At 44.2% G+C, this 15,993-nt stretch overlaps 1 protein-coding gene across 1 annotated transcript; it reads right to left on the bottom strand.

The window, feature by feature from the left end:
- Positions 1–1,843: 1,843 nt before the first annotated feature.
- DHX8 (DEAH-box helicase 8) lies at positions 1,844–15,512 on the bottom strand. The gene is made up of 23 exons (XM_083877646.1): positions 15,384–15,512; positions 14,912–14,997; positions 14,253–14,325; positions 13,830–13,915; positions 13,125–13,234; positions 12,690–13,001; positions 12,264–12,408; positions 11,593–11,796; positions 11,185–11,272; positions 10,758–10,855; positions 10,110–10,257; positions 9,627–9,808; positions 9,021–9,215; positions 8,644–8,829; positions 7,963–8,173; positions 7,457–7,638; positions 6,667–6,807; positions 6,268–6,423; positions 5,335–5,472; positions 4,791–4,919; positions 3,782–3,978; positions 3,466–3,645; positions 1,844–2,990 (listed from the first exon to the last, which is right to left on the bottom strand). The coding sequence occupies exons 1-23, from the start codon at positions 15,493–15,495 to the stop codon at positions 2,771–2,773; spliced, it is 3,579 nt and encodes a 1,192-aa protein (XP_083733772.1). The 5' UTR covers positions 15,496–15,512; the 3' UTR covers positions 1,844–2,770.
- Between the last annotated feature and the right edge of the window lie 481 nt (positions 15,513–15,993).

A 15,993-nucleotide genomic window follows, 5' to 3' on the forward strand; every position in this document is an offset into this window, starting at 1 on the left:
TTTTTCCTAAGCACCACATCTACCTCCCTTTTAAATCCCCTCCTGGCTAGTGACTCCAGCACGGCCTGTGCCAATGCCTGATAACTCTTTCAAATTAAGAATTTGTCCTAATATCCAGTCAAAACCTCCTCTGGCACAGCTTGAGGCCATTTCCTTCTGGCCCATCACTGGTTGTCTGGCAGAAGAGGCCAGCATCCACCTGGCTCTAATCTCTTGCCAGGAGTTGTAGAGAGTGAGAAGATCCCTCCTGAGCCTCCCAGCTGCTCCTCATCAGACTTGTGCTCCAGACCCTTCTCAGAGAGATTAAAATAGTTACTGGCTCAGTGTTAAAATCACCCCAAGGGCTTTGCCCATTGTAGCAAACTGCAAAGTAACTGCACCTAAACCCACCCCACTCCACACAACAGGACTCCTGACAGGAACTTGAGATAAAGATGGCACTATTGTCCCATTATCACAGGTCTGAGGAGAAGTTAACAAGGCTGGGGGAGAAGAATGTATCCACAAGGAAAGCCCAACCCTGCGCTGTGCTGAGAATTAGCTTTGACTGCAGGGTTCAGCAGGGTGCATAGCCCAGACTCGTTTGCTGTGGCCAGGTTTGCACATTGTCCCCCCAAGCAATGAGTGTGATTTCCAAAGGTGTGGTACAGAGGGGTGAACACCCATCCCCTGGCCACAAGCCAGGTAAGCAGCAGACCCTGCAGAGTCCTCCCTTACACAAACTGGCTCTGCTGTAGGACACTGCCCAACCCCAGGTCACATTCACCTGGGTTATTAATGTCAGAGGCAGTCTTGGAAAGGCTCAAGAGTCATCAAACAGCCCCCAAAGTGCCCCAGACTCATTTCTGAAGACTGCACAGGATCCACAAGTGTTGCAACAGAACCAGCCTGTTGTAAGATAGATAGTGTAGAATTGCCCCTCCACAAGTGCACAAGGATTCCCATCTATACCTGCATGTTCTACTTATTCTGGATCTCTGTCACTCTCATTCTCTCACTCCTCACCTCTCCTTTTCCTATTTATTTCTCTCCCTCTTTACCTCATAGTTGCAGTTAAATAAAATCCACACTGTTGACTTCAGCATGTGGTCTCATTTGCATCTTAATTCAGGTAGAAGCATCTCTCTTGACAGTTGATCAGAACACCCTGCACAACTCCACTGCCCATCTCTGGACACCTTCAGCACCTCAACATCCCTTTTGTAGTGAAGGACCCAGCCCTGGATGCAGGATTTGAGACATGGCCTCAGCAGGGCCCAGCACAGAGCCACACAATTTCAGGTGGAGCTGTGAACTCCAGAAATGTGCTGTGCCTTCTTCAGAAAGAGCAGCTGCACAAACCCATCACTGTGCATGCCAGGCTCTGCTGAGGATGTTAATAACCATTCTCCTGGCCCCTAGGGAACTCTGGAAAGTATCAGGTGAGAGAGCAAAGCAGGAGAGAGGAAAGTGTCTCACGGGAGTGTAAAGAGTGTGTGGCACCTCAGTTCTCACTGAGCTTTGGCTTTATGGTACCTTGTTTCCATTTCCCTAAATCAGCTTTAAGCATGTCTTGGAGGCACTTCCATTCCTGTCCTTTTTGCTTTGACTCTCTGAGTCCAAACTTACAAACTTTACAATTCTCTTTAATTTGATGAATGATACAACATGAGGGAAAGCTCAGGACATTTAACAACATCCCTGCTCACTTCTGTACAGACAGGTATTTCCAATAGAGCTATTTTTCAGTATGAAACATTCTTCCAATTCACTGTGTAAAAAAAACCAGGCAAATGAATTCTCTTCATTTCAACAATAATTTTAGCAAATGTTCCAGCTTTGGAAAAAAAAAATTCTGCAGCTATGGAGTGAAATTTCATCTATTAGCAACAAAAAAAGTATTTTACAGATAATTTGGGCATGGCACACACTGGGCAGTCAATTTCTTTTTAAAACAAGAAACTGTTACACAATTTTTACAGACATTTTATCTGTAAGAGCTCATTCTATTACAAAAACCCAACAGTTGTGATGTCACCAAACATTCTAAGTGAAAATAAATCACATGGTACATCGTAGAAAAGGTCTGAAGAGGTGTAACTACTCACATTTCCAGATGGAACTGTGCTGCAGAGGGGATGTGATAACTATTGGTTGATAAACCCTTCAGCACCCAGGAGATGCAGTCTCACCTGTGCCATTGCCCAAATACATTGCAGCTGGTTTTCAAGAATTTTTCCTGCCTTATCCCAAAGCCAGATATACCAAATACCTCAATATCGTTGGCTTAAATAAAAGACAAACAGTAACACTGAATGGGAAAATGCATAAACTTGGTAAAACAGAGAACAGGCTGCTCCCAAAAAGCAGTCACTGACCAAGAATGTTAAATAGAAATAAATCCCTTTTAGCAGTGTAAAGACACAAACTGTTCCAGCTTCTGTTTGTCTGGTCACTCAGAACCCAGTCAGGCTGGTAAACAACCAGTTTTAAATCACTATTATTTTGTGTTGTTCAGCTCAGTACCCAGACTTCTGTGCCTTAGATTTTGTCTCTTAAAAGGGAAATCTCTAAAGTGCTCCAAGACCCACTTGTGAGAGGCTGCAGTGGCCTGTGCAGCTGCAGCACATCCAGGGTGCCCCCTGAGCTCCTGCTGTGCCAAGGCTGACTACCTGTGCATTGCACAGGTGAGCTTCATGGCAATGTCTGTCTCCCAGGACAGTGGCAGCAGTGGAAAAACGCCAGTGCCACAAACATGAGAGCAGGGAGAGGCTGGAGGAGCCTGGAGGGCTCATCGGCGCCGGAAGGCACGGGAAATCCTCCAGGCATTGGGCTCCTCGTAGCGGTTGTAGAGCGGCTCCAGGCGCTGCTGCTTCTTCTGCTTGCTCAGCTTGGTGGGGTCAGAGACCTTGAAGAAAGCTGGGGCAAACTCCACCAGCCAGCGAGGGTCGATGGTCGTCACCTCCCGCATGTACTCCTTGGTGGTCAGCACCAGTTCGTGATACACCACCCTGTGAAAAGGGACAGCAGGTCTAGAAATCAGTTTATTCAAACAAGAAGCAACAAGACAAGGGCTGGAGTAGCTAAACTTGCTCCTTTTTAAGCTCCAGAAGGACCATCCAGAAGAGCTATCCCTATTTTCCCTCTCCTACTTCACAACTACTCTTCAGCACAGAATTCCTTCATCCCATTTAAAACAATGCTCTCTCCCTCTTCAACACTCAAGTGTATTAAAGTCACTTTCGCAATAAAGAAACACACAACTGCAAACTTTGGAGCCAAGGCCAGGCCTAAAAGTCAGTCTCATCTCTACACAGGCATTAAGTTTAGCAGCAGAAAGAGACAAAAGTAAACTTGAAACTTCTCTCAGTCTGCTCATTGCCAAGGAATCAGCAGTCTCTGCTCAGATGTGTACTCCACAAACAGCACACACCACGACTTTCCCTATTATAAAGGCTGAAGAGAAACAGGAAATTGCTTCCTTACCATTCAGGCTGCCTGTTGAAGAGAGCACTGGATGGGTGGATATAGACAACCTGCTGGTCAATGAGTGTCCTATAGCCCTCCTGGGGATCCTTCTTTGCTGCATTTCGGAAGAAGCCGCTGCAAATGGCCTTCTGGACCCGAACTGTTGCCTTCCCACAGGACACCACATCCAGCTTGTGCCTGCCACACAGGAGAGAAAAAGGTTACAGCTCTCCAGATTTGGATGCAGCTACCAAGATCAGTTTAGCAAATTTTCTTTAGCTATTACAATGTGAGAAGACACACAGTCAGCACTTGTTCTCCCTGAGGTGCTCACCTGTCCATGATGCCCAACATCTGCTTGCGGATGTCCTGAGCCCGCCGTAAGGATCGGGCCTGGATGAAATTTTCATAGCACCAGGGGTTTGAAAACTTATTATTCTTCCAGGAATTGTACACAGCCAGCAGTGTGAGGTGGTCACCTTCTGTTTGATGGAACTTGGCTTTCTTTTGATCAGCAAGGGCTTGTTTATCCTGACACATAAAACATACATCAATCAGATATCCACATCATAGAGAAAATCCCTGGACAATACAAAAGACAGAGGCTCCCTGTCATAGCACGATGTTTTAAACCTAACATGAAACAGATGTTTTGTTCAATTTCAGTTCCTATTTTTGAAAGAACACTTCAAAGTAAATGCTCATTTATACTGCAGGAAGCATAGGCACACACTGCACTAACTGATTTTCTTGCTGCTCTAGAAATAACTTCAGTCACTCAAGAAATGTGCTGAAGCAGTAGGTTTGAGCCTCATGATCCACACACCTCTCCTCACTTCTTCCATCTGCACATAAAACATTAATCACATACTGCAGTTACATAAATCAAAACTGAAGTTAACAGACTACCCTGCAGAAAAAAGTAATGGATCCAAGACAAATCTGATCCCACCACAGCAGAGCCTGCTGCTTACTGAGTTAAAAGAAAGCAGCACAGGATAGAGGTGCCATGAAGAAATACTTTCTGTGTATCTGAAAATGCAAAGGCAATCCAGAGCTGGGACTGGCTTGGTTTAGGCTGTATGTGTTTGTTGGGAAATACAAAGAGTGATTGAAGACTTTTCCCTTCTACCTTCCCATCTGCAAATAAACTACCAACAGCACAGCTACAGGCCCTTAAGGAACATTTAAAGAAAAGGAACATTTCATTTCTCTGAGAGGTAATGCACAAGCAAATGTTCTGACCAAACGATAACTTTCTTTTGGCAAATATGTTCACTCAACCCCTGAGGCAGTCACACCAAACCCACCCAGGCTGTAACACTCTTGGCTCAGTTCCTCACCTTTGGCCTGTAGAACACATTCTGCACAGACAGCATGGAGACAATTGTCAACATCTCCTCGCTGCAGCCCAGGTGCACAGACATGATCAGCATCTTACACAGCATAGGCTCCAAGGGGAATTCTGCCATCTGCAAGAAACATGTTTCAGAGCATTCAGTGAAAAATCCTCAGTCTTCTCAGAGTAAAAGAAAGCAACGCTCTTTCTTGCATATTTACTTTCCAAAGAGGTTTGATTGACCCAGAATAACTTCACTCAACATGAAGCAAATTATTTGTCCATATTCACTATCACAAGATTATCCCAATACTTACAGGAAGTTTTTTTAGAATAAATGTAAACTTATGAATAAGGAGAAACACTAGTTGTTCCTTAAAAAGCAGAAGGTATGTAACTGTGGTAAATGAAAAGCTACCAAAAAACCACAGGAGTGACAGCAAAAGGAAACCAACAATGCTGAGCAAGGCCTGCCCTGACTGCTCCCATGTCATCCCCTGAATACAGACAGCCCAGGCAGTGGTTAAGAGGAATTTCATTTTGCCTACCCTGCGCCCAAGGCGAGTGAGCAGCCCCTCATCATCCAGAGCTCCCAGGGTGTAGAGCTGCTCCATGGCAGTTATCAGAGTTTCCATGGGGGGAGCATCCATGAAGTCAAAGGACAGCAAATCGTTGATGCCCATAGCCTGGGAGGGATTGGAGAAAAGCCAAGTTAAATCACTGAGAAGGAAGACAACAAACTCCAGCCAGAGATATGACACCAAACAGTGAGGAACTACAACACTTTAGGCAACACAAGTCTCATGCCCTTATCCTGATTGCAGGTGCAGCCATGAATACACAGCTGCACTTCAAATAATGAGCACTGGCCCATGGCATTCCTGCACTGCTCAGCTTTCTGGTCTGTTCCTTTGGTACTGTTCCACACATCCCTCAAGCAAGATGATTCAGTTGAGGAGAAACAAAAGCTAAATGCTGCTTTCAAAGACTTCCTGTCTTGTAACAATGTGGCCTGACAGCTCCACAGGACATTAAGGATGTTCCCAGAAAGGGGAATGGCAGCAGCTTTCCCAGCTGTGACTGGATTAATTCAGTTCACAGACTTCCAGAGGGATGGTGGACACTTAGACATGCCCAAGTTTGCAGCTCTAAACACACTCTAAAACAATGTCTCTCATCTGTTAACAATATAAACGTACCCTACATAGGAAATGCTACTGCTCTTGAGATTTGTTTCTCCTACCTCCTGCAACTAACTGTTCTGGGCAGCTGAAACTCATAATTTAGCTGGATATCCAACAGAACAACCCTCAATAGAAAAACACAGGACCAAGCCCAGTGCCTGACAATTGCTTTTGTTGAAATTTCCCTTCTAAAATATCTCTGTTCACTAGAAAGATCTGAAATTACAGTACTACTTCCCAGACTCAAAGGCAGAGACTCATTTATTGAAAGACTTACCATGCTGGTGAAATACCTACCTTCAGGGAGAGCACTGTACTGGCCAGATTTGTTCTCTGGATTTCAGGCACATTGGTGGTCAGCATCTCATCCCTATAGGCACGTTCTGTGTACAACCTGTAGCACTTTCCTGGGCCTGTTCTCCCAGCCCTTCCTGCACGCTGCTTGGCTTGAGCCTAAGGATAACAAGGCATTCTCAGTGAAAAACAAGTAAAATAATTCACAATTTTACTTGTATTGATAGAAAAGCTTTCAATACAACATAGAGAAGTACATATTCTGTAGGCACAGCCTCAAGGAGCCTCATGGAGCTATCAAAAATGTGGTTTCATCATTCCTCATTTTGCTCTCATGTGCCTGAATGCCACATTGGCAAGACACACAACACCCATGGGGAGAGCCAAACACAGAATATCTACCTGGGAAATGGGTGTCACCACCAGCTGGTCAATTCCAGTCTTGGAGTTATAAACCTTCTGCTTCACAAAGCCAGGATCAACCACATAATATATTCCATCAATAGTCAAAGATGTCTCTGCAATGTTGGTGGCAATGACAACCTGCAAATCACAGTCTGAGTCAGCACCAGTTCTGTGTCTGCCAAGCCAACCCCACCACTCAACTTCATCCATTGGTATAACTATAAATGCAACCACTGTCACTTAATGTTGAAAAGAGAAGTGTGTTCACAGGGAAGAGGAGATGTTATCTATAAAGATGGACATGTTTTAAGAATCTGCCTTTGTTTAAAGTTGGAGCAAAAAGGGAAAGGAGCATGACAAAATCCACAATGAAAAGCAAGAGAGAGCTTGTAAGCAGACTGCACTGACTTCAGGGAGACTTTTTACCTATCACTCAGACACAGCCTGTATTTAAGAGAAAAATCTTCCTGAGAAATATATCATAGATATTCACTAGTTGCTTGGTAGGAAATTTACCTCCATCCTACACGAACTGCATTTAGATTTTAGATTAACTACAGTTAATATCCTTTAAAGACAGGATTAAATAACACACCAAGAACATTCCACACAAAGATGTTTTTATACATGTTTTCAAAGCTTAGATAACTTGACATGTATAAAATCAAAAATATGCTCTAAGCTGTAAATCAGGCTTTCTCCAAAAACTGTATTCTTTCAGCAGTGTAATACATCCCACTACTAAAATTTATCAGCAGAAGATGAAAGGGCACATAGATTAAATTACCTTTCTGCTTCCTGGTGGGGCTGGGTCAAAGATCCTGGTCTGCATTTCACTGGGCAAAGCTGAATATACTGGCAGGATAATTAACTCTGGAACATCAGGTCCCAGAGATTTCATCCTCTCATAGAGGATTTCACAGGCAGTGTCAATCTCTTCCTGGCCAGTCAGAAAGACCAAAATGTCACCTACACAGGAAGTAAATTAAAACATTGACAAAATCAGTTCCGTTTAGTACAACTCCTGCATCAGCGTATTTTCATTCCTCGTATCTTTTCCACTGATAAGGATCCTTCACCTCTGCTAGCCCCTGAGCAGTAACTCTTAGCCAGGGGCAAGAGACTTCAGTTTTTCATCCAACTTTTTCAGTATTTTAATTACTGTATTTGCAAACAAGAAAGAACAGCCCTGACAGCATTTTGCTCACATTACTAACATGATTCATGACTTACAGAAAGACCTTCCTCAGAGGTCTTTAAATCACCAATAACCCAAGACCATTCTCTACTCACCTGGTGGCTCTGTTAAATGGATCTGCATTACTGTAATCAGACTGGCATCCAAATAATCTGTCTCTGGCTCTTTCGTGTACAGAATTTCTACTGGGTATGTTCTGCCAGGAATTGTGAAGATTGGTGCTTCATAGAAATACTGGGAGAATTTCACAGCATCCAGTGTGGCTGATGTCACTATCAGCTTCATGTCCTGCCGCTTCTGCACTGTCTGCAGGAGGACAAAGTTGTCAAGTCATTTACTGCCTTTGCAGCTATAAAAATATGGCATTTGAGTGAAGTTAGACAAACACAACCAGTAATACAAGATGTTTTAATGTCTGAGGAGAGGGGCAGCTCATCCCAGCACCCAGAATTTCAGAAAATTGACCACTGAGGTCCCTTTTGAAGCCTCCTTTACACAAGTAAGTTTTTGGCAGAGAAGGATGAGCAAAGCAAGAACATTCCCCTGCTCATCCACCATTCTGAACATCCAGGATGGCAAATTCTCATTGCTTCTGCTGCATTTTGCTTGCTCTGCCTTCACACAGAGGCTCATTTCACCAAGATTCAGACCATATACCCTTAAGAGCACTTGCTCTTGAAGCACACGTGTGAATCTGTGTGACTTTAACTTTGCTTTTCACCTCTACTACCCACAGAGAGAACACTGAAAGCAATAAAAATCCAGTGATACATTACCTTTTTAAGGAGTCCAAAGAGCACATCTGTATGTATGGTCCTCTCATGGGCCTCATCCAGCATGATAATGGCATACTGGGTCAGATCTGGGTCTATCAGGCACTCTCTTAATAACATACCATCTGTCATGTATTTGATTACAGTCTCAGGGCTGGTGCAGTCTTCAAACCGAATGGTGTAGCCAACCTGGAAGGAAGAGTTACATAGAAACAGAAATTACACAATTATCAGCCTCATTAACTCCCAGTTTGATTATTCCACAAACTCACTTTACTGCCAAGTTTTCTTGTGGACACACAAGAAAACTGGGCCCACTATTGATTTTTCCTACTTTTCCTCATGCTTATGTTGGCCCATTCTTCAACGTGGAGATTTACCTCTTGTCCCAAGCAGCAACCAAATTCCTCAGACACTCTCTTTGCCACAGACATTGCAGCCACTCTGCGAGGCTGAGTACATCCAATCTTCCCTCTTGAGGTATATCCTGCCTCAGCCAGGTATTGGGTAATCTGGGTTGTTTTCCCAGATCCTGTCTCTCCAATAACAATCAGAATCTGGTTGTCGTGCACAGCCTAGAAAAGGTCAGAAAACACACATTTGTCACAATTTAAAAAAAAACAAAACAAAACAAACAAAATCAGCATGGGCTATCTAGGACTAGATTGAGCAGCTCTTGCTTTTGCTTCAATTGAGCCAGACCAAAAATCATGTAAATATTCCTACTGATCAAGTCAGTGACTTGTTTAACTGCTCACCTGACCTATTCCTTGCTCACATGATCTTAGTATCAATTTTGATTTACACCAATATCTGCAACTTCACTGAAGTATACAGATATATATAATACTTTAAAATACATATTGTGAATGAAAGTTCTGCACTTAAAATTATCAGCTGACTATTCACCTGTCAAAAAGCTAAACCAAGACTATTTATTTAAATTACTGCTTGCTTAAAACAGAATGCCTTTTCAAGAGTCTTACTTGTATCAGCTGCTCCTTCAGTCTGAAGATTGGGAGACTCTCTCTCTGTTCAATGATGGAAAGCTGTGTCTTCTTACCATAAGAAGCTTTGTTGCCACCAAAGGCATGTTTCTTCCACTCTGGGATATCATTTGGCATCATCCCAATACCTCGCATGTTTGCAGCTATTTGTCTTCCATCCACTGGAAAAGAAACAATTTCATCATTACATCCACATTCACACAGCACAGACCCTGATGATCCTGCTCCAGCTGCTCCAAGCCTTCTATTCTGTGTGTTTAAATGCTTTTTAAGTTCCTACATGTTTCCCACTATTACAGGATATACCTGTACACTTCCCTTGACATTCCTATTTCCATTTCAGTGGAAAAGCCTTTTTTCTTTAACTCACTTTTAAAGTGTGGCAAACACAGTATCAAGACATTTCTCCTGGGTTGCCCAAGTAGCACAAAAAAGGCACAGTTTACCAGTGCTGAGACATACCATCAGGGAGAGGATCCACCCAGTGTGTGTTGAGGCCCATGGGGATGGAATCCATCTCTGCTTCTCTCTGGGCTTGTTTAAGCTCTCTCCTCTCTTTAGCTAAAGCACTTTGCATCATTGCAGCCTGGGACAAGGAACCATCTGGATTCTGGAAAGCAAGAAGAACAGAGTTACTTCAAGCACTACCACTCCTTCACCTTCAATTATCTTTTTGTTGTCACTGTCTTTTAAAAGAATCTTTTAAAAATGCTTTAAACATGTAAAATTTTCCTTATTAAATTTCCAAGGTATTTCCATGAGGCCAGCCTCATGAATTTTCATAGTCATAACTAATATGGAGCATCCTTACACTGCCCAGCCAGAAGGATTGTGGGCACAACCAATGAAAAGCCTTTACTACCTTCTACTTTCAAGATAAAAAAAAAGCAGAACAGAGAAATTTTGTACTAACACATCTATGTAAAATGGCATTTCACTTCATAGTCATCAGTTAAGTTAGAACCCAGCTTTATTTGGAAGGAGCTTCAGTTCAGTGGTTATGTTTTTCAGGGCTCTCAGTAATGTGCAGGCTGGAAACTGGTTGTTAAATTCCCAAATATTTATTTAATTTAGTCAAGTGTATTGGTTTTAGCCCTGGAAATCTCTTACCTTTACTATTTTAATGGGACTCATATCCATGCTCTGTTTAGTGTGACCTCGAAGGAATGGTGGCTCTTCTTCAACTAGCTCAATCTCGAGATCCTCATCTAAAATTCACAAGTGACAATTGTTACAGAGAAGTTAAACATCTCCCACGTACATAAAAGTGTCTCTCCAAATAATGCTTCCAGTGTATTATTGATTATAAGGTACTTAAAAGCTTTAGAAGTGAAAATACTTCAAACAAAAATGCACAGACAAGGTACATCCAAATGCCACTAATAATGCAGCTAGAGGAGCTCTAGATCCAAATTTACAAGATGACAGCAAATTGTGAGATGCTTTATAGTTAATTCCATCATCACTATCTGTTTGAATCAAAATTTATTCAGAAAGACAAGGAATTTACAACAATAAGACCACTGGGAAGTCCTACCTTCTTCATCATCAACTTTAGGAAGAATCCCAGTCTCCTCATCAAAGTCAGGAAACTCTTCCTTGGAAAGCACATTAGCTGCAATCATCTGGGGACAGAATGAATATAACATGAATACATCCCCATGAATGAACACAACTCGTGCCTATGACTCAGTTCTAACCCCATTCCTGTAAAACAGGAACAAAGGAATGGTTCTGTATCCTGGCACACCTCTCCCCAGCTCATCCACCCCTGACCAAACAGTCCTTTTGTGACTCCAAATAGCACCAAAACAGTCCCAAATCAGAAGACAGCAATTCAGAGTTAAGGAATAAGTTACATAATCACAATTAATTCAGAAGCTGTATCCTAGCTCATGAAACTCCCTGGCCACTGACATCCTATTTCTCTGAGTGCAGCACAGACCTGTTTGATCTCCCACTTCTCCGGGTCCGAGATGCGCGTGAGGCGTTTCCGCTCCAGGCTGTCGTCCTCCACCTCGGGGGCGCTCACCAGGGACAGGTGGCTGGGTCTGTCTGGGTTCCTCATGGAGGTTTCCTCATTGATTTCTCCAACCAGGTTCCTCCTACGGTTTGGGTTCAAGTCTTCCCCGGTGTCTTGATCAACATCCTGCATTAGATGGATTAATTAATCAATCTGCTCTACACTTCTCCTCATCTATTAAATATGGTGCTTTCTAATGTCCATTCACAGAAAATGCTGTTCTCTAGAATTCTGGGGGTTTTTCAGCTGGTACTGCTGGGTAAGAATATCCTCACATTCTACTCTGTCTTGGCAATAGTAATGATTTAGTTTAAAATGAAAAGTTTCTCTCCTACTGAAAAAGGAAGACAAACAGCAACAGCTTGAAGTTTGCCTTGCCTCTTTGATATCATGTCAAGCCAAAAAACTGTTAGGAACACAACATCAAAACTAAGAACCTAGAGAAAAATGAGTAAAAAGTAATAAGCCACTTAAATACAGAACAGTAACTCAGTTTTTAACTCCCAATTGAATGGTTATGTATTAGTTTCCACCAAAAAGAGTGAATAACAGCAAAAAAAGACATCATTTTAAGAATTTTAGCACCTCTGTACCTTCATGCTCAGGCTGGTTTTGGATCCAGTAAAAGACAACACTTTGACTTTCACTCTTTGCCCTTTGCTCACAACATCAGCAACATTGGCAACCCGTCCTTCCCTTCGCAGCTCTGAGATGTGGACCAAGCCTTCCCAACGTTTCCTGGGAGTGAAACAGAGGGGCATGAGAGGGGCACATTATTACTCTGACAGCCCTTCAGATCACTCAGAATCTCTATTAAAATATTCTGCTGCCAACAGACTGTGTATGTTCACAAACTGCTTTTTGTAGTGAGAATTTTATTATTCTCCACTGTCAAATTTATTCTCCTGAAATAATCCTTCAAAATCCAGAATACCTGCTGGTAGCCTGATCACATTTTTAAGCAGAAAAGAGAACTCAGCTGAAACAGTACCAGATCTATTGTAAACATGGAAGGGTACCTTAGTCCTTCCAGCTGCACAAAGCACCCAAACTGCATGATGCTGGTGACTTTGCCGTTGTAGATGTCCCCGATGGAAGGCTCCTCAGCTGGGGGACGGTCTATGTGCTTGTCTCTCCACCTGTCATGGCTCTTCTCAAGGTACTTCTCCCGATCCTTGCGGTCCTTACAGGGGCTCCAACTCCTGCTCCTTGAGCGGTATCTGGATTTTCCCCTGTTCCTATCCCAAGTCCTGGAACGAGACCTGGAGCGAGATCTGTGCCTTCGCTTCCTGTCCCTGCTGCGGCTTCGGCTCCTTTTCCTCTTCTTGGCCCTAACAAACAAAAATTACATCTCTGCAGTGGATTTCCACTTCAGGCAATGCCAGCAGCCAAGACCTTCCCCCCAGACACACAAAGCAGCCAAGACCTTCCCCCCAGACACATAAAACACCTACCGATGGTCGCTGCTCCTCTGCTTGCTCTGCTTGTCTGCACTAGGCATCAGAGCTTCGAGTTCTTTCAGGGCATCAGCTGCCACCTTCACATCATCCTCATCCAGCATAGTCTGCAAGAACAGAAAACTGTTGGCCCTTTCTGCAAAAGGGCTGACAAAAAGCCAGTCACAAACAATTGATTTACCGAATTATCATCATACGTGTATCTTTTTAGAAAGAATGCCAGATGAAAAAAGATCAGAGTCAATATGTGATAAAGAAAAAAAGTAATAAAGCATTCTCCCTATTTGGCCACAACATTGAGACAATTCTGCTTTTATAAAACAGAAAGTTTCATCTTAATGCCCCAAATTATTACAGAAATACAAAATGAAAGTCCTTCATAGCATGTGAATATACAGTATTCTTAATTAGTTTGTAACACATTGTTACTTTGAACATTATGTAAGGAAGGCCAGGCTAGAAATTTCATGTCACAAGAGTCTCACCTTCCACATATTCTACAAAACACTATCAAAAAGGCTGTTGCTAACAGATATTCTTTGCAACAATGCGCAGTAACACCAGCCTTCTACCTCTTCCACATTTCATTTCTCATAGTTCACATTTATCCATGCATTAGACAGAGAAAAATGTTGAAACTTACTAGGAAAGAAAAAATAAAAGTTTTCACACAGTCACAAAAGAAATCTGAAATCACCTTACCCTGATGTTGGGATTGTCTGGCCTGCAAAGGGCTGGATACAATTCCCTCAACTTCTCTTTCTCTGATTTGGGTTTGACAACCGTCTCTGATTTTGAGATTAAAAAAAAAGAAAAAAAAAAGGCACAATGAAACACAAAACTTAGAACTGCTACGACAATTCACTCTTGATTTTTCTGTAATTGAATATAAAGCTTAATTTTCATCTGAACGCAAAGGCTGACACAGCTTTTTTCAGAGATTCAATTCAAGGAATACTGTGTTACCTTCCTCCAAACAAAATTCTGATTAATAGTGAATATGTGAAAGACTGAATACTCTGAGCAGCACACTCAGAATAACAACAGCAGGGTATGTGGTGCAGTAGGAATTACAAGACTGAAACAATAACTGCCTCAGTCTCACCAAACACTGACTCCACCTACCTTTGCTGGTGGATGGTTTTGCTGGAGGCCGCATTGTCTGTATGAGACGCAGCAAGTTACTAATGAGGGAATCCTGGAAAAAAAAACAATAAAATACTTCAAGATATGACTGCAGCACTTTCATTAACAGAATGCACAAGTGAGGGTCTATTTGCAGGATGAAAACCCCCCAATTCTGAAGATGCAGGTTGACTTTTAGAAACTATCACTGGACTTGGTGTATATCCTAAAAAGGCATAAGTTGAACCCAAAAATAATTATGATCATTTAACCTAAGTGACTTTTCTGCTAATCATTTTTGATCACCTATTTAATGCAACTAGTTATTCCTGAGGAATCAATAAACACAGCATATAAGCATCATAAGAAGACTTATGACAACATTTGCCTTCCTGAAAAGTTGTTTCTTCCGTATTTTATATGCTCAATATAACAATAAGCAGTTTGAGCGCCCAAGGAAGATGATTGCCAAAAAGTTTTTAAAAATATGAGGGAGGGGAAGGCAGGGGAGACAGGAATATCAGAAGTTAATTAGTATGTAGTTTTCCAATCGGAGAAAACCAATAATAACTGCTCACAACTCTCTCTTTAAAACAAAAAGCTCTATAAAATACAGGACAACAAGAATAACACATAAACAACGTCCAGGTATCACTTACCGTGAACTCAGCACCATTCTTCTGAAGAATTGCTTTAAACGTGTCAAACGTGGTGTTTTTCTCGGCGAGACTTATCACAAACTCGGCTGCGAGGAAAAAGTATAAAGTGAATTGAAACAAGTAAATAAACAGCAGTGTAAGGCCGGCACAGGGGGGACAGAGTCTGCTCTGGCCGTGCGGGGACCAGCCAGGCCCCTGCGGCTGCTGCGGGCCCGGGCAGCTCCTCCTCAGCCCCCCGGCAGCCCAGAGCGAAGCGTTCCCTCATGATCCCAAGTTTGGGGCTTTTTTCGAAGAAAGATAATGGGTTTTAACGTCTAAATTCACAAAGCACCTTCACGAAACGCATCTGGCCCCACAGAAAAGGCGACCGCGGCCCTCCGCAAGCCGCCTCTGGCCGGGAACGCGACGCTCCGCGGCCGCCGTGTCCGGGAGCGCCCCGGAGGCGCCTCAAGGCCGAGCCCGCCCCGCTTACCCAGGTCCTTGTCGTTGATGCCCAGGTGGTTGTCGAGCTCGGTGCAGACCTTGGACACCAGCGACAGGTACTCGAGCTTGGCGAGCTCCTCGGCCGCCGCCAGCTCCGCCATGGCCGCGTCCGGTGCGCGGCGGAAGCGGCGCCGTGACGGGCCCGGGGTCTTCCGGGGGCGGGGACAGCGGGGACAGCGGGGCGGGGCCTTCTGGGGGCGGGGACAGCGGGGCGGGGCCTTCCGGGGGCGGGGACAGCGGGGACAGCGGGGCGGGGCCTTCCAGGGGCGGGGACAGCGGGGACAGCGGGGCGGGGCCTTCCGGGGGCGGGGACAGCGGGGCGGGCTCAGCCCCGGGCACAGCCTCGACGGGCGGCGAGCCTGGGCCAAGCGGCGCGGCCGCGTAAAGGCTTTCCTCAGCCAAAGCGGAAAGGCGAGTCCAGCCAAGGCCGACGAGCCGAGGGTATCCCGAGCGGTGTCCGGGCTCACACGCCGGTACGGGGCGGAACGGCGCGGGGAGCGGGAGGAGAGGTCCCAGCGCGGGCCCCGCTGCTGTCCCGGCCCCTCAGGCCCGCCCGGGGCACGGCCCAAGGAGCCGAGGCCGTGCGCTCCTGGCAGTGG

The sequence above is a fragment of the Zosterops lateralis genome (assembly GCF_965231275.1).
Source record: "Zosterops lateralis genome assembly, chromosome: 24".
Classification (NCBI taxonomy): Eukaryota; Metazoa; Chordata; class Aves; order Passeriformes; family Zosteropidae; genus Zosterops; species Zosterops lateralis.

Coding starts and splice junctions, on each gene's coding strand:
- DHX8 (XM_083877646.1), bottom strand. CDS start 15,495: ATGGCGGAGCTGGCGGCGGCCGAGGAGCTCGCCAAGCTCGAGTACCTG. Junction 10,856..11,184: donor TAAAGTTGATGATGAAGAAG/GTAGGACTTCCC, acceptor TGTGAATTTTAG/ATGAGGATCTCGAGATTGAG. Junction 9,809..10,109: donor GGTGGATCCTCTCCCTGATG/GTATGTCTCAGC, acceptor TTTCTTTTCCAG/TGGATGGAAGACAAATAGCT.